General features: G+C 42.1%; 1 protein-coding gene across 4 annotated transcripts in view; it reads right to left on the bottom strand.

Annotated features, from left to right (window-relative positions):
• Window positions 1-49: 49 nt before the first annotated feature.
• LOC101976490 (beta-galactosidase-1-like protein 2) overlaps window positions 50-24,861 on the bottom strand; it is a 38,505-nt gene continuing 13,693 nt past the window's right edge. The window contains exons 4-19 of one of the 4 annotated variants that reach the window (XM_078047368.1): window positions 24,216-24,311; window positions 22,102-22,210; window positions 18,874-18,966; window positions 15,532-15,613; window positions 11,889-11,959; window positions 8,755-8,839; window positions 7,357-7,494; window positions 6,673-6,753; window positions 6,140-6,246; window positions 5,374-5,514; window positions 5,032-5,103; window positions 4,684-4,762; window positions 2,632-2,719; window positions 2,181-2,292; window positions 1,439-1,555; window positions 50-1,192 (exon numbers count right to left, since the gene is read on the bottom strand). In XM_078047368.1, coding sequence (XP_077903494.1) covers window positions 1,106-1,192; window positions 1,439-1,555; window positions 2,181-2,292; window positions 2,632-2,719; window positions 4,684-4,762; window positions 5,032-5,103; window positions 5,374-5,514; window positions 6,140-6,246; window positions 6,673-6,753; window positions 7,357-7,494; window positions 8,755-8,839; window positions 11,889-11,959; window positions 15,532-15,613; window positions 18,874-18,966; window positions 22,102-22,210; window positions 24,216-24,311 — 1,558 coding nt within the window. In that variant the 3' untranslated portion in view covers window positions 50-1,105. Of the gene's footprint in view, window positions 2,293-2,631; window positions 2,720-4,683; window positions 4,763-5,031; window positions 5,104-5,373; window positions 5,515-6,139; window positions 6,247-6,672; window positions 6,754-7,356; window positions 7,495-8,754; window positions 8,840-11,888; window positions 11,960-15,531; window positions 15,614-18,873; window positions 18,967-22,101; window positions 22,211-24,215; window positions 24,312-24,861 lie in introns of all 4 variants that reach the window. The other 3 variants (XM_078047366.1, XR_013438005.1, XM_078047367.1) reach the window with 3 other exon arrangements.

Genomic DNA, 24,861 nt, shown 5'->3' with positions numbered 1-24,861 from the left:
ACTGGCTCAGAGTGGCAGAGATGAGACCAGAGACATTGGCAAAGAGAACTTGATTCAAATCTATTGCTTTATTGCAATCCAGGAGAGTGAACCTGAGTTAAACAACTGGACTCTAGAATCTCTAAAATAAGAACCTCCAATTTGGACATGGAGACAACTGTGGAGGAAGGTTGCCTCTCCCCCCCTGCTAGTTAGTTACAGTGGAAGAGAGTTTACCAAGTTGGAGGTAAGGCCTGGGTTAGGCCTGGAGGTTTTGTGACTATCCCCAAATTCCCAGGGAGTGTGGGTCACCTGCCCTATGACATTTAACTGGGCCTTCTGTCCTTTCCCTCCTTGGAAGTTCAGATATGGGCTGTGATTTCCGGTAGGATCTACATTTCCACCTCAACTGATGCATCTCCCATTGAGTATAACTGGAAATGCTGTCTAATTCAGGAAAATTAGTGGATAAGTATTTCCATTTCTCTTAAACTCAATTTGTCATCCTATCATATGCAGTGAGTGGGAATGGAAAGGAGAAAAACACAGGTTATTTCTCAAACAGTTCCTTCCAGAATCCCAGAGGCAGCTCAAAGTGGTAAAGAAAAATAAAACTGACTTAGGTGAAATGCCCCTTCTTCTTTCTCATCTACTAATAGCGACAAACCCATGATTTCAGGAACAGAAAGGGGCCATGCAGGATGTGGCCAAGCTCCACAGAGAATATTTGAAGAGCATACCCTATGTCCAGAAGACTAAGCAGCAGGGCTGTGATGACTAGTACAGGGGAGGATGCCCTCCTATCATCAGCACCTTTTCTGAGGGCTCAGGGTTTCATCACTTTGTGATCTAACTAAACATGCCTATCCCCTCAGAGACATCGCTCTGGCCTCTTCCAGAAGAGCAGGGAAAGGCTCCATCCACGGAACCAGGCTGAGAAGCCATCCAGGTCTGAGGGCCCCAGGGTCATTCCATCTTTCTTTTCAGTATTCCCAGGACTAGAGTTTCAGACTGAAGCACGGAATAAATTAGTTTTGGGCTCCCTGAGGTTGCTACTACAGAGACACTCCTGTAGGGGAGTGGAGGAGGCAGCAGCTCACCAGGCAGGAGGTGCCAGGGCTGCTGCTTAGTGAATGTACTGGTTTCTGCCCAGGTAAGGGGTGTCAGTAAACTGTATCACAGAGCCTGCCATCACCTCCTCAAAAATGATGATCTGTGGGGGAAAAGAAGGGCTGAGTTATGAGGTCTGTCCTGGAGCCAGATAAGGAAGCCAGGAGGGATGGAAAGGATGGGTTTGGGAACCAGACTGGGAGGAACTGGAACAATAACTCTGGAAGGAATAGGCTACCTGAAACTTCTGCCCTCTCCCAAAGGGCTCCCAGGGAGGCAATCTGATGCCAGGTGCAAGGATGGGAAGGAAGTTATGAGTAAAACAGGAGGAGGCTAGAAGTGTGCCCACCTGGTTGTTTCCTCTGAACAGCCAAGGACCTGGTAGGTAGAGGGTCTCCTGGGGTCCAATGTTCCAGTAACGTCCAAGGTTTTGGCCATTGACGAATATAACTCCCTTCTCCCAGCCCTTCAAACAGAGTAGAGAGTGTGTTAGTCTACTATGAGAGCCACTGATGACAAAGTCACACTAGAAGGCAGAGAAGACATATCAGCTGTGTTCTTCACGCAGGGCACAGTGGTGCAGGCTTGTAATCCCAGTGGCTTGGGAGGCTAAGGCAGGAGGATCGCGAGTTCAAAGCCAGCCTCAGCAAAAGTGAGGTGCTAAGCAACTCTGTGATACCCTGTCTCTAAAAGAAAATACAAAAATAGGGCTAGGGATGTGGCTCAGTGGTCGAGTGCCCCTGAGCTCAATCCCTGATACTCACCCACTGCCAAAAAAGATGTGTTCTTCACTCAGTTTCCAAAAGACCAAAGTAAGCCAATGTTCAACAGCCACGGAGACTAACAGGTGGCCTGTTCCACCTCATCTCCACTAGCTCTGAGCCTTCTAGGCAGAACACACAATCCCAGGCTGGATTAGGAGCCTGGGCCCTGATAAGTGTCATCAGGTGGTTCTGCTTTGAGCTCCCTCTGCTGCCCTGGAAGGCAGGTGTTATATAGTACTCCATCAAGGCCAAGCACAATGGTATTTGAATCAGCCCTCTGAGAAAACAGAAGAAAGAACCACGGAAAGGTAAAGGGGGCTTACAAACCTCCAGTTTCAGAAACGTGTCAGAAGGGGAAGAGCCAATTACAAAGCCACAGAAGAAGAAAGCAGGGAATGTAGGTACATCAGGGATATGAGTCCATTTGTCAATGCTGAACCTAAAGATGGAACAGGGCAGGAAAGGGAGAAAGGGGACTTTCTTAGATCTGTTCAGTTCTGTACCTAATTCCTAAGAAATGTCCCTTCTTTGTTTAAAGCTCCCAAGTTCCCTACTTCTTAACCAAAATACAAGAAGGGCAGCAAGGTAGTATAATGAGCATTCTCCTAGTCTGCAAATGCAGGTTCTAATGGTGGTACTGTCCCTTACCTTGGACAAGCCACCTTGGCCTCTGAGTCTTAGAATCTGCAGGATCCTGGTGGGGTGAGGCTAGGGCTGTGCTCGCTCTTGCTGCAAATTATTATGAGCTCACATAACTGGTGTGGGGCCAAGGACCTACCTCTGAAAGAAGCTCTTTTTCATGTCTAAGCTGTAGATTCTGAATTTTTTCAAGGGAGAATCATTCAGATAGAGATTTCCAATTATGCCTGTGGGAAGGAGGCAAAGAAACATGAGCAAGTCCAAAGGAAGAGGACCTAGCTATGACCAGGGCCATGCATGGAAAGTTTCTAGAAAGATTTTTCCAGGAAGATTTTTTCCCAGGAAGAGGGAGCTCAAAGCAAGGAAGATTTCTCCTGAAACATATACTACCTAAGGAGCTCAGCAATCGTAGTATAAGCCCCCCCCTGCCCCCGCCAGAGATGCCAAGGGACATAATAATAAACAAGAATATTATATGCCAGGCCCTAGAATTTACCATGGAAGAATAATACATGTGATGATAGTGACAAAGCTGAGCTCTCACAGGGGTGAAAACAAACTCTGACCTCTCTCTGAGAGAAACTCTACATGAACAAGAGGTGCCAAAGGTTTGGGCCTAGCTTTAAGGTAGTGTCAAATAGGATCTCAGACTAACAAACCTAACAATTTAGTCAGAAATTTTCTACCCAACCTTGAACTAAAGACAGGTTTTTCTTGAAATTGTGAGAAAATGGCAATATCATTTGGGTATCCAACACTGAAGAACTGTATACACCCAAATAGTTACGGATCAGCACCTTCGGGTTTGCGTCAGCTCTATAGATTGTGCAGCAGCCCCCAAGGACTCTGTATAGTGGAGCTGCTGAGCTGCTAGGCTAGGAATTTTGAGAATCTGGAAAAGGTAAATAGGCTTCACAGGGACTGTAGATACACTTAAATGGCCCACAAAGGAGTGTGTGTGTGTGTGTGTGTGCGCGCGCGCGCGCACATTTCTAGAGTGGAAGTCTGTGACTTATACATATTGTATATGGTCCAGAGGCTAGAACTCCACAATGAGGGTCAGGACACACTTGATGAGCGTCTTGGAGAAGCAAAGACTGGCAACAAGGGTCAGAGTGGAAGGTCCTTCCAACCCCTAGGAGAACAAAGGAAGCACCATGTGCCCAGAGATGAAATGCCAGAAAAGGCACCAAGAGGAATGTTGGGGAACTATTTCAGGAAAAGGAAGACAAAGTGGGCCTGGATAGTGCTAGAACCTATTCTGAGGCCCTTCCAGAGGAGAAGCCCCAATGTCTCATCACATTATATCCTTGGCAGGGTACCAGAAGGCTCTCTGCTGAAAATCTGACCAAGGGAGAGATGCGCAAATTTCCTCCACTACAAACACAAACGGCTGTGACAGAATTGGAAGGTCATCAGTCCTCCTCAACACAGCAGGATTTATTTCATCTGAGTTCTTTTCTTTTTTCTATGACTTACTTAAAACACCAACATTTAGACAGACAGATAAAAGAAAGAAAGATCTAAATTAAGGCATAAAAGATTAGAAGGCCAGAAAAAGAGAGTGAATTGGTGGGATATTCCTGGAAGAGCATGTGGACAAAAGGCATTTGGTTTATTCTATATCCTGCTTCCTCCTCCTCACCACTGAAAAATGATTTATGGATTTCCCTGAAATGGATGAAGAAAAGAATTTCAGTGTGGAGACCTAAGAAGGCACTGGTGCTATGACCTCCTTTGGATTTCTAGAAATCTCTTTCCTTGATCCTTACCCACTACCCAGAAAAGCAGACTTCAGCCCAGAGAGGGACTAAGGTTAGCTCACTGTTCATGGGGTTTCCTCATGAGCACACAGAAAATACAAGCATGGGGTGTTATAGGGGAAAAGGTCAGCTAGGCTTTTCTGACCCACTAGCCTTGTCTCACATATAGGTCAACTCAGCTTCCACCTCCTGCAGTGTGCCTTCATGATCCACTTCCCTCCAGTGGGCTTCCAAGACCCATTTCCCTGCACTGTGCCTCCCTGGCCCACTTCCTTACAATGTGCCTCCCTGGCTCACCTCCCTGCAGTGTGCCTCCATGGCCCATCTCCCTGTGATGGACCTCTATGGCCTGTTGATGTGCTATATGGAAAGGGGGAAACCCTGTCTGAGAAGCAGTGGCACCTCTTCTCACTTGTGCTAGGACCTACCTTTGCGCTGATCATCAATATTATTCCCGTAGTTGACTCGCCCACGATTCTCCACCAAGATCCTCAGAAAGGTGTAACCCTGCCAGGAACATAGTGGCTGATGATCGCCTGATACCCAACTATGAGGTCACTGCTGCACCTGGGAGTTGGTTTGTGGACCCCAGTTCTTCCCTATGCTCTGAGGATGGGAGTAAGAGCCCCGCTGGTAAGAAAGCATGCTCGTTCCTCTCCATCCACAGCTTGTGGTTAGGAGGCTCCTGTCTTCCAGGCCTTCCTCTTTGACTCCCACCAAACTTCCTTGGAAGCAGCTGGGGGCTAGCCATCACCCTGCTCCCTAGGATAACAAACCTGAATCAAGGGGATAACAATCTTCGTTGTTTTATAGTCCATGAATCCTATGGATACTGTGTCCACAAATACCTGGCAAAGAGAAGATGGAAAGCATCCATGGTCAACAGGATGGAGGATGAAACAAATAGGTTATACCATGTGTGTGCATGCTTAGGAGGAGGCTTAGCCAGGCATGGAGGAAGAAATGTACATGGTCACAGCTGGAAAGTGTCACCGAGATGACAGGGATGGGCAACTTTACATACTGGCAATAGCTGATTCTGAGGGCAGAGAGAATAAGATGTATAATACAGAGGCTGGTCACTAAAAGGTCCAGGAATCAAGAAGAGATGCTCCTACCTGTCCCCGATCACGTACAACACCACTAAGGGTGCCAGATGAGGTGATGACGGTCTCATACAGAATGTACCCAAAGGCCTGTCCATTCCCATCATTTACTGGCAGGTTCTCCATGTTGATGGGCTTTTCAGACTTGATTGGCTGCAATAGAAGATAGCATAAAAGCATAGGGGCCAGGCTTGCTGCCTTGCCCTGAACCACTGGCACATGAAGTAGCAAACAGGTCTGGCCTGGAAGGGAGCACACTGGAGGAGAAGCTGTAAGAGAAGCTCTAACCTCCTTTTTCTATTATGACTTACTGCATTAAACCTATGGCTCTCCAGAGTTAGAGGGATGAGAAAACAAGGAAAGGGGAATGCCATGAGAGAAGAAAGCCTTGCAATCTAGTAGATATCTAACTCCTTAAGACACTGTCATTTTTGCATTACAACATCCCTTAGTGAGCTGCAGGAGGTGCCCCCTCTTCACAGAGGAGGATTCAGTGCATTCCTTGGCCTCTTCCCCTGCTTCTGCCCCTAGAGAAATATAGCTCTAGCTCCAAGCTGGAGGAAGACTCCCATTGTTTTCGATTTCTCTTGTTCCTTCCCACTGCACACTCTAGCACCAGTTTGTTTTCTTCACTCAGTTCTTAAGTTGGAAAGGAGATCTCTAAGCCTTCTAGAATTGGCCTTGCTCTTCCCAGTACCTCCCAATCAATTTGGAGAGTTTCTGGGCCCTGCTCACCCTCCCAATGACTGTCTTTGCTTCCCTGGCCCACAGTACTCACCTCCCCTATGAAACTGAGGACATCCCACAGTGATAGGTAGACAACTGGTATCAATGGCTCATAGGTCATCTTGGGAAGAGGTTTAGGAGGGGGAGGTAGAGGGGCATCTACAACAGACAGACAACACAGATATCCCTAAAGGACCCAAATATCACTGCATCCAATAATATTTTATCCATGTGTCCCATATGCTCCTTTATCCTGGTACCAGTAGTAACAACAGACTAATTTCAGCATATGCTTAGATGGTTCTAGGAGACAATGCCTAGGGGAAGTGTGGAGCTTTCTCACGTCTTCCATATGAGATAAGGAGTCTTAATGCCTCTATAATAGAAAGGTGAAACTGGCAAGATGCACACTATATGAAAACAGCCTTTCAAATCCTCCTTGTCTAGAACGTTCCTGCATACAGGTCAACTAGGATTGAGATGAGATTATGAGAAGGTAACTCTTTAAAGGGCTGAGAAAAAAAGCAATTTGCCAAGTGGTAGCTTCATTCCTCTTCTTGCTGGTATTAAACTGCTAGCTGGTACCTGAGAAGGAGCCGAAAAATTCTCGAAGCTTTGAATATTTGGCTGTATAATCTCCAGCTTCTGTCAGCACAGCATCATAGTCTGAAAGATATCCATGAACTGGTCATAGTCATTCCTATCCCTGGAATAATAAACACAGCAGCAAAGAAGAGAGAAGCTGGGGTAGGGTAGTAGGCTTCTTGGCCCAGCCATTTTGAAGGCAAATCACCAATAGTATGAACCACTCAGTCAAAATACTATAAATTCTAGACCCTATAAAATAATATAAAAGTTACCCATAATCACAACATGAACCTAAATTTCTAATTGCAGGTAGATAAAATGAGGCATCTTTCCTACCCTTTGGGGACTCTCAATCTGAAGGGGGGACACTTCAGCAACACATTCTCAAAAGCCTGAGCAGTGAGGAGAAGCTGCCCATCACCACAGACCCTTCCCTTCCCTTTCTCTAGTACACTTCCTCCAAAGAGCTGTCTCACAGAGTAACTGGCTCACAAGCACCAAGCATCTTGAGTCTAGTGCTGCTCTGGAACTTTAAAAGTGACAATTTGAACTATGCCTCTACCTTCCCCAAGCACTTTATAATCAAAATCATTAAAGGTGCCAGATATTGTCCCTAAAGGACTCTCCAAAAAGCCCCAGCCCTGAAGATGCTGGGAAGAACCAGTATTAGAGAATACTTGCCATAGCTAGTGACATCAGACTTATATTCATGAAAATGCATAGCTCCATTTATAAAGCCAAAATTGGTTCCTCCATGGAACATGTAGAGGTTGATGGATGAGCCAGCATCAACGATGGCAGTCACTGTTTCCAGAACTTCTACAAAAGGAGGGAGAAGGAGGGATGTGTGAGAGTCTAAGTCCTAAATACTCCCTTTGATACTCTTATTCTTAAACCTCCTCAAGGTCCACTTCATCTCTCTGCCCTTCAGTTTTAATGCTCCAACTACAGAAGATTAGGAAACAAGGAAGAGAAGTGGGCCTGAATTCATGGTCTGGAGCTTGGGCCTCTAGTTGCATTTAAATTCTAGTTGATTCTATTAACCACCATAAGAACAACCTACAACATAGGCCTGCATCCCCTGCCAGCCAGTGTGAGTCCCAGAAGTTATTCTTTTGGTAAAAATGCAAAAAGATAGTGCTTATTATCAGAGATACCATTCTGACTGCCTCCAACAGTCCTACCTTAATTAAGAAATGAACCAGTGACATAAAGAGATAATATTGAAGAAAAAAATAAATGGTTAGTATGTATTTTATTAATATAAGTCAAAGAAATGCAAACTAAACAATAACCTGTCAGACTGGTAAATATTAAAAATTATTTTAATACTGGATGTTGATGAATCTGTAGGATATAAGTACTATCAATTAATAATGGTGAGTAAAAACTGCTACTATCTTTCTGGAGGTCATTTTGACAAATACACATTAAAATTGCATTAATATAATAATTCTATTGATTATCCATAAAAAATAATATACCAAGTATACAAAACTGAACATTCAAGGATGATCAGTGATATGGTGTTCAATTAACCAAAGCCACTGAAAACAACCTAAGCATGTATCAATAAGAGACTAGGTCAATAAATGGTTGTACAGTTATTAATCCAAAGAGGTTCTTTGCATTCTTTAAGCTGGTGATATAAATCTACGTACAATATTATAGAAAGCTGTCAATTTGTGTCATTAACTGGCATAAGTAGGTGACAGGGTCATCAGGATCTGACTACACTGTCTAAACCCTAATCAACTAAAAAACAACTGCAATGTTTTCTCTGGGCTCTGAGATTTTTACTTCATTATACTTTTCTATAGTTTCTGTGTTTGAAATAGGTATGCATTATTTTTCTAATTACAAAAACATAAAACATACAAAAGCAATGTGGAAAGTCCTACTGTTTATTTCAAGTGTCAAACAAATGACTCTGAAATAGCAATAGCTGACTATTAACACAAATGATCCTAAAAGTCTTGCACACTACAGCTCCATATATCAACTAGCAGATTATTTAAAACTCATTCTTCCTTCTTAGGTTAACAAACATGCTGGACATAGCCAATGCCAAGTACTCACCAGAGGAATCCAGGATATTGTGTGGGCCTCCCCATGAGTCAAACCACCCTGTCCAGTACTCCATCACCATCTTAGGCTGAATCCCCTGGGTACCACAAAATGAGAGTTAGACAGGCAAGCTGGCCAAAGGGAAAACAGAAACATCATTCCTGGAGGGAAGCCCAGGACCTCTCTTCTCCCTTGTCTTCCCTGGCTTTACACCCCTTGCCTGAGATGCCAGTGGGAGCAGAGCACAGACGAGGATGGTTCACCCACCATGTTTGGCCTCCACACCTCGAGGTGTAGAGTGGAATAGACAACCAAAGTTGACATAGTACATTCTGATGCTTAATATGCTCTTAATGATGCTTACAGTGGATGCTAATGTATTAAAATTAGGTCTCACTAGCATTCAGCGTCTGTTTTGAAAGACTTTTCCTAGCTTCGATTGCTTTCTGGATCATGCCAACCTTTGCCTTATCCCCTTCCAGGAAAGGAGAATGTTGTATCCATTATGACTTCATACCTGAGAGGTACCATAGATCCAGACCCCTCTGAGTTGCTGCTTCTTTTTAGCCAGGAAATTCAGGCAGCTGCAGACTGGGTACTTTTTTAAGGCTTAGCTTAGTTTAAACAGTAGTTGGCAAAACTAGATCAGAAAATCAGAGCCTTACAGCTTAGCTAGTCATAGTTCAAGTCACGGTGTATATTCATACTTTGGGTGGGACATTCAGCAAGTCTTAAATATTATTTTAGAATAATGATTTGGATGCATGACTGCCTCAAGCATGCAGAGATCATTTGCAGGACCAGGGGAAATATAAGGACTGATTTGCTAGAATTTCAGGCTCTGTACTAAGGAGTCCTCATTACTCCTTCAGTGACAATTGATCAAATATCCCCTCTGTCATTTAGAGCAATGAAATCTGATGCAGAGTGATAAAGAAAACTTATAATCCACTGTATATAACATAACAGCCATTCCCAGATAAAAGCCAAAGTAGTAACAATATTTATTTATTCATTTTTAAAAGCAAGATTGGTGACTTGGCATGGATGGCACAAGTCATCTACCTCCCCCCAAAAGAACATATACTGGGGGCTGGAGTTGTAGCTCAGTGGTGGAGCATTTGCCTGGCATGTGTGAGGCTCTAGGTTCAATCCTAAGCATTGTATATAAATAAATAAAGATCCATTGACAACTAAAAAATATTTTAAAAAAGAGAGAGAGAGAGAGAAAGAGAGAGAATGAACATATACTGTACTATATTTAAATCACCCAAAAGGAATAAGCAGATACTAAGTCCCACATCTCAGGATTCTCCAGTGCCAAGTGTAGACTCCTTGATTCACAAGTGCCAGGAGCAAGGAAAGAGGGTTCCATCATGACCCAGGTCACTGCACTGTAAACGTGAAGACCTGGAGATCTTCATCAGACCTATAACTCCTAACCAATCACTTAATGGGTATTTTATCCATTCCAGGTCTATCTCTTAACCATGAAATAGTAATAACAATAATTGGTGCCTATGACTAGTGGGAGAGCTGAAAGAGACAGCACACATAAATCCCTTAGTACATAGTGCCTGGCATACAGGAAGTGTTAAAGAAACATTTTAAATACCTTCATCATTGGGCATGAACATAAGGATGAGTGAAGTGCTACTGTATGCCCCAGTTAGCCAGAGCTGGAGCTTATAGTGTTCATTCAAGTGAGCCCTTGACTTAAACAAGAAAATACCCAAGGCTACTTCCTTAAGGAAAGCAAACATTCTTAAACTGTACAGAAGAAAGTCCATTAGCAGTGCCATTCTGTTGACAGGGCAACTTGGCATGGATGGCACAGGCATGGCTACCTTTCCAGGATGACCAGCAGAAGGTGCATACTTCTATCAGCTGCCATGAGGTACTTAAAAAAAAAAATCTCGCTGAATCCACAAACAATTCTATGAGTTGAGACTCTCATTAACCCTACTTAACCAAAGAAGAAAGAGAAACATAGAAGTTAAGTGACTTGCCCATGGTCACATATTAGAGTGGCCAAATGGGTGCGGGGGTAGTTCACAGTATAATGCACTCAAGAACACTTCTATTTAGCCATCATGAGACTGCATATTCCATATGTCTCTCTCCTCCCAAGTACAAACTCCATGAGAACAGACCCTGTTGTCTGTCGTAGAATGTAATAGATTCTAACAACATTCCAAGCACAGAGCTGGCACTCAGGAAATACTAGAGGAGAAAGGAATTCAACCTCAATCCATCTGTATCCATTATCTCTTCCAACAGAAGTCCACCTTGGGTTAGGCCCTATCCATCTCCTCCAAGGAACCTTTCCACCCATTCTGGCTATTATCTATGCTCCAGGAGTAGCCGTACCACACACACATACATATGGCCCTCATCCTACAGGGCCTCATTCTGCCAGCACCATGCTTGAATAGCTGGAACTGAAAAAACTTTGCATCTCCCCAGTGTTGATACAGACATTCTAATAGCTCCACTATTATCTGGGGATCAATGTGAATATGCAACAGATGGGGGTATTCACAACTTCTAATAAGTCAGAGTGAAAGAAGCAGCTTCTCAATTCTGGGGACAGGCCACAGTTTGGACCAGATCACATCAACCTCCTTAGGGGAGATACAAACCCAAGAGATCAATTGTAGCATATTGAGTTGTACATGACCATCAATCTGATGATGCTCGGATACAGATAGGAACTCTTCTCTCTCCTCCTTACCTGGAATGGATCAGGCTTCTTGCCTTGCAAATGATAATAATCTTTCTAGGTTAAGGTCAGATACCTCATATGGTACAGCACAGGGAAGAGTTTCTCTTCCCCCTTAATCTGAAGCAGTCTGGGGCTCGCAGAGTTCACAAATTCAAGGACTACACAAAGGTCCCTTTCTCAGAAGGTAGCAGATCTCACTCATGCTTTATCCACCTGCACAGCAATCCTTTGGAGTAGTTTATGAGCTGCTTCCTTTGAGGTGTGCAGCAACAGAACCATGAGCTGAAAGACTGAGAAAGCTCAGATCCTTCTCCCCTACGGGGGGGGGGGGGGGGGGAGGGGGGATGCTGAGCAAAGTGGCAGGCATAGAATCTCTGAACTTGCTGAACAATCTGTACAGCTTTCCCTGTGCCAGCCTTACCTGGACACTCATGAGAAAGGTGTTCATTAACTGCAGCTCCTCTCGTGTCTGTAAGTTGATGGTGGCCAGTACTATGAAGACAAAAGAAGAGAGAGAAAACATTCTTAAAGTCAGGAAGACTTTCTGAATTACCTTAGACCCTTCTTCATCTACCAGCATAATAAATTAACTAGTCTTGACATTGTTTCCCACCTCTGATGGCAGGAGACCTAGCTCTTTTATCTTGAAAGTTCCTCCACTCAGCACAAGCTGGCAAAGTTAAGTTGCCAAGGCTGGCCTCAAACTAGCGATCCTCTTGCCTCAGCCTATGGAGTCACTGGAATTACATACAGATGTGCACCACTGTGCCTTGAAACAATAAAAATGTAAAAAGGGCTTGGAGGTATAGCTTGGTGGTAGAGAACCCCTAGTTCAATTCCCATCAATCCCCAGGACTTAAAAAAAATGCAGAAATATTAGTAGATAAAAAGTGCCAAGAAAATCTTGGAAAACTGAAAAAGAACAGAGGAATAGTAAATGGCCCAAGAGAGTGAAAGGAGTTTCCACCATCTCCTCAGGCCTCACCCCACTGAGCCCCAAGCTTTGTGCTCCATGCAGGGGGAGAATACCCGTCTGCAACATAGCAACATCATGTCCGGGTCCTTGAGTTTCTTCAGCACCCATGCCCATTGGCTCAGTGGGGTTCGTGTACTCTTAGAAAATTGTTCTCAAGGAGTGTGGAGTGAGAGGTGGGAGAGAAGACCAAAGACTACTTTGTAGAAATACCAAGAGTACAAAAGAAGGGCCATAAACAGGCCATTTTGACCAGACCACTACAGGGAAGGATGCCTTTCTGCAGTCTTACCCCACTCTCTGAGCTCCAAGAGGTTGTTTAGTGCCCCCCCCTTTTTTTTCTTTTTTACTGCTCTGTAAGAGCCAGACAATTGAAAATATCCCCTCACCTGGAAGACTGGGCAGAGCAGGAAAAAGGAAAACCAGGTAAGCAGAACCAATGAAAGGAACAAATAAAATGTTAAAAATAAAAAAGATGAAAATATTCTCAGAAAGAGTTAAGAAAGACAGTACACATTTTTAAAGTATGCTAAGAGAAAAGAAACTTATTTAAGAAAAATATAATCTAGGAAGTAATAGAAGGATTAGAAAAAAAAGTTGAGGAAATACCTATAAGCAGAAAGAAGTAGAACTAAATAAAGAGACAAGAAATGGAAAAACCAAAGACAGAGAGAATCAAAATGAGAGTTCATATACAAATAACAGGAATGAACAAAAGATCAGGAAAAAAGATGATAAAGCATTATGAAAGAAACCCAAGGCCCAAATGAATGTCCCAGCCTTGATGGACATAACTATGCTAATCAAATACATCTCCGAAATGCCACAAAAATAAGATGTATCATAACAAAGCGCATCATTATGAAACACCAGAATATCAAGAATAAAAAGAAAATTCTAAAATGTTTTACAAATGGGGGTGAGAGAGAAAATAGGATATACTAAAAGATTATTAGCCAGAATGTCTCTGGGCTTCAGTGCAGCAGTGGTTGCTAGAAAATGATAGAACAATGTCCAGAACTCCAGTAAGCGGGATCCAATACAAGAGAAACACACAGGTCAGTCTCAGGATGTTCCTCTAATTGGTCACCAGCAGATCAGAAATAGGCCTCCAGATAGCCAGATAGGACCTGATATGGGATCTGATATGCACAGGCATTTGAAAAATACCAATGATGGGTGTCTAGAAGATTTTAGAAAAGACTGTGTTAAAAAAAATAAAAAGGGTGCAAAGGTTGGAGATGGCAGAAGGAATAAAAGAGAAAAATTAAAATGAAAAGACAAATAAATAAGAAACTACTACCTTGCAAGTGAAAACTAAGCACACTGAAAAGCCAGTTGAAGTAAGAGAATCTTAAATCAATTAATGTAGAGTTTTATATACACGTTATTTAGATACAGTAAGAAAAGTACAGGAAGAAAAAACTTAAGAATTTAAAATGGTCATTCTAGGGAACAGGATGAGAAGGCAGGCAATGCTGTATTTTTAGATAAATATTTTCTATTGTTTTTACTTTTAGCCTGTGTGAATGAATTGCTTTAATTCATTTTGTAAACTAAAAAGCATCTTTCCCAGTAGCAGGAGTCACTAGGGGATTGACGGGTGGAGCCTACAGAGGAGGGGAGGAAATGGAAAGAGCAGTGACTCCCTATCGTCTTCCCAAGGCCTTTAATTAGTAGACTAACCAGCACTAAAAATGTACGCCAGCATCAGAGGAACCAGAGCTCCTCCCAAGGATGGTGATTGGGTCACAAAAAGCTCTGGACATCCTTGTAGCAGCCATGAGGAGACAGCATCACCTCGTGGAAACAATGGGAATCGCTGCTGGCCCTGGTCACACCCCCAAGGCTCAGGATCCTGTTAACTCACTATCCTCTCCATGCACCCAAGCAGTAATTCCCTGAGCTCACGACCTTCCTGGTTCTGTTGGGTGCTATTAAAGATAAAATTCCCTACCTACAGATCAGCCTATGGAAGGAAATGCAAAAGAAACAAAGTGGAGTACAAGTATATATAGCAAAGGCAAGCACAGTTATAGGAGCCTAGAAAAAGAGTCCCACTACATCTGAAAGGAGAGATACACCATATCTGTACAGGAAAGCACAGCTGGAATAAGACACAAAAAACCCAACCTCTACAGAGCTTAGTGCTGTGGTGAAACAGAGATTTCCCCTAATGTTAGAAGACAAAATAGAGCAAGGGAGAGGAATGGGTGATCCTTGGGAGGAGGTGCAATTTCCACCAGGTACTAAGGTACTTGCTGCAAAGGTGACCCTGGAGAATAGCCATGCAGGTCTCTGAAAGATATATGAAGTCTGTGAGATTGGGCATGTCCAGTGTGTTTGAGGAAGAGCAATAAGGCCAAAAGGGTAGAACAGAATGGGTGAGGGGAGCTCAGCAGAGGATGAGGCCAGCCAGTCCTGCAGGCTGTGTTGGAAAGTCCTACAAGGTCAGTCTCAAAACTTGGGCTTTCCTCTGGGGCACCTAGAGCATAAGCAGAAGAGTAAGGTAACCTGGGTTATACTTATAAGGCACACTACTATGTTGAGGAAATGTTGAAAATGTTGGCTGCTACGTTGAGAAAATGTTGCTGGAGAAGTAAGGCGGGGAAAAAGGGAGGTCAGTCAAAATGCTACTGCAGTAATGCACATAAGAAATGATGGTGACAGCTGAGAGAGTAAAACATGTTTGGATTCTTTAGGTATTTTGAAGATAAAGCTAAAAATAAAAAGAATGTGCCCATGGCTTGTGTATCAGGCATACAGAAGAGAAGCTAAGAATGAGGACAAGGTTTGGGGCATGTGCAATAGAGGGAAAATGGAGCTGCAATTTTCTACTTAAAGGAAGCCTTCATGTGGGGAAGCATGTACCAAAAGCTTTTACTGACCAGAGAGTACAGCAGGAATGGTAGACCAGACATAGAGCTGGTCATAGTATATCTATCTCTGATATGGGCCTGCCACCCACTGCAGCTCAGAACTCCCAGGCTGGTGCCATGCGGAACAAATCAGAAAGACTCCTGCTTGTGCCTCAGTCCTGCCTGGAAGAATATGAATAGTAGGGCCCCTCACACAGGCTCCTTGCAAGTACCTCCATGGACCATTCCCTTCTTTAGGCCATCCTTGTTGTCTGAAGTCAAGAGCAGTTCTATGATACCACGGTCCTCTAAGGCCTGTTGGGAATAAAGGAAAAGTCAAAGTCTATCCCCATTCTCCAAAGCTTCTGCAGTGTAATACTGCTGAGAATGAGGTAGCCTGAAGAGCAAGAGGAAAAAATTAAAAGGAAACATATATCTACAGAAAACAGAGGAAAGCCCATTTTGTCTGCACCTGTCAGATTCAGCAAAGCTCCAATAAACTTGATTTCTAGTTGTAGTAGAGGACAGGGCTGTTGATCTTTGGCAGCCCATGGATGTTTCTGAAGGTCTGGTCAGTTTGTTGTTCTCAGATGGACCTCTCAGTGGCCAGCTATGGCTCAGGAGTCTGCTGGGCTCCAGCAAGTAGATCAGACCTCCAGGACAGCACCACATCTTTCACTTCACCCACACCATGAACAAGCTCACTGTCTTTTTCCCCACATTGAGCCAGTGTGAGTGTGATCAAAAGCAAGAGCATGATGCCCAGCAGTGCCTCAGTGATGTGACTATGGTGCACTACCCAGACTGAGCAGAGCAGAAAGCACTCCTGGAGTTTGTAAACCAGAGAATGAATAAGTAAAAGGAAGAAGCTATAGTTGAGGGGCAATAAGGATTGTTACTACTCAGATAATAGCTAACATTTATACAGTATTTACTATCACACCAGGCCTTCTGTTAAGCACTTTGTAGACTGTCCCACTGCATCTTCAGAATTAATATCTTAACAGTAGAGACCAAGAGCTTCAGTAAGGCTGAATAAAGTATGATGAGAGAGTATGTGCTAAACCCAGAATCTACCCACTTTCAAAGGTTCTCTTCTGGGACTCTGGGTTCACTGGGAACAGAAACCACTGCAAAGGTGATCTTCCTATCATTTTCACTGCAGATATTATGAAAATAAGACTGCATATTTCAACTGAATTTTTTTTTGGAAATAGGGGAGGCAGAGAGATTATCTAGTCAGTGAATAAAGTGGATCTGACCTCCAAGAACAAATCCCATAGGTTGATAAGAAAAGAGCAGAATGGGGTTATAGTTCCCAGGGATGACAGACGCTGAAGAGTTCAATCCATGAAGCCAGATAAGATCTTTATCAGCAACCCTGGATCAACCCCCTTGAACTATCCACCCAGTCATTCACTATATATAACAAACATTTACTTAAAGTCCTACAATATGCACATGCTTAAATTTTCATGGTCATTAATTCATTGACTCTACCCGGTAAAAGATGATCATCAATTTCCTGACACCAGTCACAGGCCATGAACAGTTAAGTGCTTTGTGTCTTATCTCATATTCTTAGAGAAACGACTCAGCCTTAGAAAAAGCCAGGCCCCAAAATGACTATAGTTAAACTCCCTCAGCGAGACTTCTGGCGGGCTATGTTATGTTTTTAGTATGTAGCCAGGGCTGGCACCTGGCTACATTATGATTAGTCAAGGCCAGAAACACTGTGATTCAGCATATAGATTCAAGGTCATAAATATTAAGTATGAGCATGTGCCCTCCCTTTATATAATTTGTTGGCATTGTGCCTTCTTTGTTTGGCCTGCATATCAAAAGATCCTTCAGAATTAATATCTTAACTATATATAAGTATATATAACTTAAGTATATATGACTAAGAAGGAAGGAGCTAAAATGGAACTGGCTGGGGGCTGAAGCTGAGGCTGGGGGCTGGCTAATGGCTGTGGCCACCACTTGATAAAGCATGTCTACTATCCTAACTATGTCTTGGATCTTCCACCTGCCGAAGCCCAAGTCTGTTTCCTGGGTCAGAGCCCCCGCACAACAGCCATTCATGTCTCCATTTTGCACATGATGAAACTAAGACTCAGAAAGGAGAAAGGGGTCTTGCCCACCGTCAAGCAATGCTGGCAATGTCCACAACTCAGCTACTGCCTCCCACACTGCCCCCCCAGGGAAAGTTGCATGGCAATTCATAAGGGGATTTTCCCAAGAGCTTTAGGATGACAAGAGGCTGGGTGCCATGCACCAGTAAAGCATGAATGAACAGGAGAGGTTTCTGAGAAAGCTATATTCTCATCTCTTGCAGCTCATGAAACATTCCTTCTCTGCAGCTGAATCAAGTAAAAAATTACTGGAGAAGCCACAGGTTATAAGAGATAGTCTGAGGGAATAAGATATAGAAGACGAAGCTCTCAAGTCCTGTGTTTGCAGTAGGATTATTCTAGGTAATTCAAAGGTGACAAGGAAGCTAGATGTGACTCTATTTCAGGCTGTGGTTGGCCTTGACTATCAGGTCTGAACTTGCCCCTTTCCAGCTTAAGGAATGTCATCATTCCTGAACACAGGCTTAGACTCTACTAAGACAGTTTTCTGCACACAAGAAGTGAAAGTCTATAAGAATCTACAAGCTGAAGTGCTTGAGCCTTGGTCCTCACTCTACAGAGGACCCAGATAAAAAAATGAATCTGTGTGTGACAGCAGAAGAGATACTGCATAGGCCATCAAAATCCAAAGCCATCCAGATTCCAATTAGATGCATTCACAGAGGCCATTTATCATTTCAAGTCACACCACGGCTGACCCTTCAAAGTACTCTGAAACAAATGCCAAAGATTCCATCAAAGTCTTATTTACTGAAAAATTTACTATTTGTCTAGAATAGCGTTGATCTGTATGATCTCACATAATACAGTTAAGAGGCAGAGACTCTTTGTAATCCTATTGTATAGAAGAAAAATAAGAGGTTTAGAAAAATGAAGGCATTTGTTCAAGGTTTCAGCTACAATTTGACAGAAACCAGATTTTAATATTAGCCTATTCTTTTATATGTTACCTTAGTCCTTTCCCTCCATGATTTGCTGTATATTAAATCAGTAGTTCTCAACATCCCCCATACAATGGGATTGGACGTCTGAGAACCACCCCAGAGATTCTTATATATATGACTGGGGCATTCAAATTTTTAAAAACTCTCAAGGGAAAGCCAACCTGTAGCTAAAGATCGGAGCCATGGCTTTAGGCACTGTAATGAAGGCAGACTCTTGAGGAAACCTTCCCTAATCACTGCCACACAATTAAATCAATTCCATATTCTTAGCTCCTGCAACACACATATGTACTGCAATCCCCAAATTAATCCCACTCAATAAAGGGAAAATAAGTGAAAACCCTGTTAAAATAAAATTTGGAGACAAATTCATTAATTGATAAATGAAGTTGGGAGACATGGTATTAATATGAGGAAAATATTAGATCCATACATCACAACTTTTAAGACATTCTAGAGGAATGAATATGAAGAAATGAACCAAGCTGACTCTTACCTTCCTGATGTAAGGCATGTAAGCAGGATCTCTGTCATAGGAACCATATTCATTCTCTACTTGCACAGCAATGATGGGCCCTCCATGCTTATACTGGGGAAAAGAGATAAATAATCAGAAGCTGAGTTTGTAGTAAGAGCCATATTATCTAAATTCATCATACTTATCTCTAATTACTATCAATGTATCCAAAAACAAGTCTCAAAAGGTTTGGAATGTAATTGAGAATACTATAATCAAGATGGTGGAATAGGAAGCATCAGGCCTTTGTTCTCCATGGAAACACCAAATAACTACAAACTGACTAAATAAGCTTATAGGGGCTCTGGAAACCAGTCAAATATCAAAGCAAGAAAATGACTACACAATCAATATAATCACATGCAAGAGAATAGGAAATTTCTTTATGTTTTTACTAAAATCTTGCTACACATCCCTACCCCTCCCATCTCTCCTCAGTGTAACATGGTGTGGTTGGGATAAAGTGTTCCAAATTTCCAGTTCCCTCCACCAGGATGGAAGGGGCAGAAGGGCACTTGTTTGCAATTCTCTAGTTTGACTGTGAGCTGCCCAGAGAACTTGTTTCTGTCTCATCTGACTTGAAACATCAACAGGAAACATCAAGTTTGGAAGCTTCAGAATTCAGTGAGAGATATTATAGCATGTGGAACTGCAGAAGACTACAGACTTGTGGATGGCTGTGGGCAAGAAATTATGAGCAGAAGAATATGACAGAACACCCAAAAACTCTGATAAGAGTCTTTGTGAAATGAAGATATGTAAAAGCAAACAGTTAGGGTGTGAAAAAAGTGTATAGACAGGTGCAAACAGAAGATATTCTCAGAAAATATCTGTAATCTTGTGTCTTTACTCTGGCCTGATCTCTAGGTTCAGAAGCCCATTAATTGAGAAAGATCTTCCTAAGTGGTCTGCATAAAAGACAGGGTGAGATAAGTTTTTTCCCCCCAAATGCCCAAAGATTCACAAAAAAAAAAAAAAAAAAAAAAAACCACAAGGCTTATAAAAAGAATAACAGAGAAACATAGTTTGTTCAAAAGAACAAAATAAATCCAGAATAGTCTCTAAAAACATACACACATACACATAACCAGACATATTAGACAAAGATGTTATAACTGTCAAAAATACATTTAAAGAGCAAAAGAAAAAATAAGACAAAAATTAAAGGAAATCAACAAAATGACATATGAACAAATAAGAATATAAATGAAGACATGGAAATTTTTAAAAAGAAACAAAACAGAAATTCTGGTGCTGAAAGAATTCAGTATATAAACAAAAAAAAATCCACTAGAGAAGTTCAACAGCAGATTCACACAGGAAATAGAAATAATAAGTGAGCTTGAAAACAGATCATTTGGAAGAAATAATGGCTGAAAATTTCTCAAATCTGGGAAGAGACATGAATATGTACATTCAGGAAGCCAAAAAATTCCAAACAGGATAACCCAGAAACCTACACAGAGACATTTTATATAACAAACAAAATTGTTGAAATATAAAGACAAAGATTCTTAAAATGCAGAAAGAGAAAAATGACTTGTCACATAGAAGGGATCCTCAGTAATACTATCAGGTATATCTCAGCAGAAATCTTGAAGGCCAGAAAGTATCTGGAATGACATATTCAACATTGTAAGGAAAAAATGTCTCAACTAAAAATTTTGTATTTGAGATAACTTTTTCAAAAATGAGAGAGAAATTAAGACATTTCCAGACAAAGAAAAGTTGAGGGAGATCATTACCCCTGAACTTTCTCTGTGATAAATGCAACAAATTGAAATAAAAGAATACTAGACTGTAACTTGAAGTTGTATAAAAATATAATGTTCTCCAGTAAAACTAAAAATGTGAAAAAAATGTAAAGCAATATTATTGTAATTTTAATGTACAATGACACTTTATTTTCTACAAGATTTAAAACATAAAAACCAGAATAAAGATTATTGAGTACAACATATAAAAATATATAATTTGTTATATCAATTAAGTAGGGAAATAGAAATATAAAGAAGTAGTTTTTTATGTAATCAAAGTTAAGTTGTTATCATTTTAAGATCAGATATCATAAATTTAGGATATTATATATAATCCTTAAGAAATGAATAAAATAATTATAACTAGGAAAAAAACCCTTGGTTATGCCACTTCCATGCCCAAGAATGCCTCTGAACTCTGTTCCCATAATGGCCTTGATAGTGCTCCCACCTCTCTTCCACCACCCAACCTATCAGCACCACCTGCTGAATCTCCTCAGTAACTCCATTTTCCGTACAAAGATCTAGGCCAATAACTTCCAAGCTTCTTGCTTCTTTCATGATTAGGTCTGCCAAATTTAGTAAATAAAAATATAAGATGCCCAGTTACATTTGCATTTTATAATGAAGACATTTTTATATTAACAATGAATAAGTTTTCTAAATGTAAAAACTTACATGCTATTTGGGCAATATTTCACTAAGAAAAAATTCCTTGCTTACCTGAAATTCATATTTAATTGACATCTGTTCTTTAGCTGGCTGTTCTCTTTGATTTATGTATGCTATGAACATTCCAAAGAATTAACTCAAGAGCAATTTTTTATTGATACATTAATTTTGATGTACTAATTCCTCAATGCCATTCTTCATGGTTTCCTTAAGCAACTTTAATTATTCCCATTCTCCTTTTTTATTGCTTCTAATTATTACATAAAATATTAAATACTCCCTCCAAGACTCATTTTAACATATTTGTTTAAATAGCAAATGCATACCAAACAGTACCTTTTTGGTTAGCAGAGGGAAGTACCTTGAAAAGTACTTAAAATTTAATTTTAAAAAAATCATCTGTTTAGTACATAAGGCCTAACCATGTTCTCTCTGCAGAACTGAGCCACGGTGCTATTGGGACATTGACACATGGTGTTTTCAGTTATTAAGACATCCCTACTTACCCATCATGAGTCATGAATCTGGAACTATACAGAGAAATGTGAGTCCTGACACCTGTCTGTCCATTTAACTTTGGCTGATACCACAATGAAATACACAGCTCTTTGAAAAGATCACTATCACGAGTCCCTCTGATTCTAAAACTCAGGCAGTCAGGAAGAGTGTGTTCCTGTGTTGAAAAGAACTGTGGACCCCTTGGTCTGAGAACTTATTTGGATTACCTACTACCCAGAAGAAAGATAAGTAAAATATCAAAGAGTCCGTTTGCTTTTACCTGGAGGGGCACCACCCTGGACATTAGGTGATCAAAGTAAAGGTCCACTGCCTCAGTGAAGCCCTTGTAAGTTGTTCTCAGTTTCATGCCAGAGTCCTGGAGTAGCCAGCTTAGAAAGAAAAGGGAGAGGACAGGATCATTAGAATCAGGATCTGTGGGTTTTCCTGGGGCAGGCTCACGGTGCCGAGAAGGTAGTAGTTCCAGAGAACTCAGGGATGACTCTGGAGACCAGGATGAGCTGAGAGTCATTCCTATCTCACTACCTCCACTCAACCAGGATGTTGGGTGAAGTACAGACAGATTCAAGGGCAAGCAACAGAGTCAGCCTGCACTCTCCACTGCTTCCCTACCCACTAGCACAACTCTGGGGGAAGGTCATTTCCAGCTTTCCAGCTATAGAACTCTACCTATCACTGCCACACAGTAAGAAAAGCTTCTCATGGGACCCAAGACCAAGGTTGCAAGCATTTCCATCACTATTCCCCAACAAAATGGTGAAGCCAAAGGGTTAGGAATCATCACTGGGGATGGAGAAGGACACAGTCACAATCTTCCAGGGTCATCCAGAAAAATGAGCCAGCACAGCCCGTGAAAGGTGACTGCAGTCTAGCTGTGTCCCTGCTGACCACATACTTCTTTGCATGAGCCACATCAGCCCTGCAGAGCTTGGCCAGTGGCGGCAGCAGTAGATTCAATTTCTTTCTCTACCCTGACTGCTGTGATGACAATTTCCCCCAAAGAAACACAGCACTATGGCTTGGTTCTAAAACAGGAGTCCAAGTACTTCCTTCCCACTTGAAATTCTAAAAAAAAAAAACATATTTTCTAACAAAAGGCTCTGGGGCATCCCTTGTCCTGATTCCAAAGCCCTGAACAAGGTCAGAGAAGACATGAATGGTATGACTGTACTTTGTATACAACCAGAGATATGAAAAATTGTACTCTATATGTGTAATATGAACTGTAATGCATTCTGCTATGATATATAACAAAGTAGAATAATTTTTTTTTAAATGGAGGAGACCTGGGCTTCTTAGTGCTTAACCTCCACATTCCCCGTCACATCAAAGGTATAGTTTATCACTTGCACTGTGGCTTCACCCTCCCCTGCTGTGCCTCAAGGGACACCCTAGTAAATGCAAAGGTGCCACATAGAGCCTGGCAGAAGATCTGAGGTCCAGAGCTTCTTGCTGCTTCTAAGATTGTTAAATCCTATCTTCCTCTAGCTGAGCTCCAGGAAATCACTGGCCCTGTAATCCATAGGGACTTGGGAATCTACTCTGGCTGTGTTCACAGCCTTGTTCCAAACACAATGCCAACTCAGAGAGAGGCTGAGCCCCTGAGGGAAGGGCTGATAGAGCTGGAAACTGAGAGAGAAAACAAAGCAGGACCTTGGAGCTTGTGCTGTGGGAAGAAAGTTCCCCGGGAGAACGAAATCAGTCTTTTCTCTTGGGGCAGCATAGGGTGGGGAGCCTGGGTCTAACCATCTGGTACAGTATGAGGCTAGGAAAGATTATACCTATTATAACAAAGAAAATCTTTTTTTTTTTTTTTTACTGGAAAATAACGGTAGTAATGACTAGGATAAGGAAATGAATGGGATCCCGGCTGATCCTTGCCCAGATTTGTAGTTCAACAAATTACATTTAGAAAGATCAGACATTAGAAAAATTGAAGACAAAACAGAAACAAAAGCTTCTCTTATACTTTACCAAAATACTGAACTTTAAAAAAAAAAATGATTGGTAATATCCTTAAAAAATAGGGCAGGTTTGATTTTTCCATTTGTAGTGAGGGAAAGTTAAGCCAAGGGCAGACAAATGATCTGTCTGAGTTTCAACTTCACAGTTGGGCCCAGAAGAATAAAAAGCTCCAGAATGTCCAATCCTCTTGCTGCTGTTTGCCACTTAACACAATCCAATGGAATTTTACAAGGCCAATAACTGCAACATCATTCAAAATTACCCCTTTTGGATGCTACTTATTCTGAAAAGGAAATTTAGCACAGAATAGAAACTATACCTTGAAAACCAAACTAAATCAATATTCTTTGAATATTTTGTATTAGCACAGAGATCCCTTAAGCCACACTGGCCTCTCTCAGCCAGGCTTACCTGGGTAAGCCTCCAAGGTCAATCTCACTGCAGATGTAAGGGCCTGGACGCAGAATCACCCACAGCCCAATTTCTGCAGCCATCAGGACAAAGGCCCTGGGGAGATAAACAAAGTCAGGCCCTCTCATGAGAGTCCACAGGGAGGTGGCATGAAGAGGGAGCCTCATACCTGACAGTGTGTCAGAGTTACCTAGCTTCTCATTCCCTTTCTTCTCTTAACCAGGAAGACTTGGGGGGGGGGGGGGTCAGCCCAGCCTACCAGAAAAGGGAATCCTTCTGGTCAGAGGCCAGTGGCCCTGGGAGCTGCATTTGTACTGGCTCCCAGAATCAGGATCAGCTCAGCCCTACTGGCAGCATAAGGAATAAAGGCATCAGGGTGCAGAGCCTCTTACCCAGCAATACCCGTGAGAGCTCACAGAATATCTCTGACCCCAGCCAAGTGGCTGGATCCCACTTAGAGTCAAGTAGCACCAAGGATCTTGGCCCCTCTAGGCTGCAATAGAGAGGCTGGGTCAAAGGCTGCAGCCCAGCACCCCTGGGTAACACATCATTGCTGGAGAACAACTGAGTTCTGGGTACAGAGCCACTCAGAGCATCCTCAGAACAAGGCTCCAGATCTTGGTTCCTGTCTGGTTCTCAAACCACA

Source organism: Ictidomys tridecemlineatus, chromosome 4 (genome assembly GCF_052094955.1).
Source record: "Ictidomys tridecemlineatus isolate mIctTri1 chromosome 4, mIctTri1.hap1, whole genome shotgun sequence".
Taxonomy (NCBI): Eukaryota; Metazoa; Chordata; class Mammalia; order Rodentia; family Sciuridae; genus Ictidomys; species Ictidomys tridecemlineatus.
Note: the sequence above shows the minus strand (reverse complement) of the source record. Positions and strands in the feature narration are given on the sequence as shown.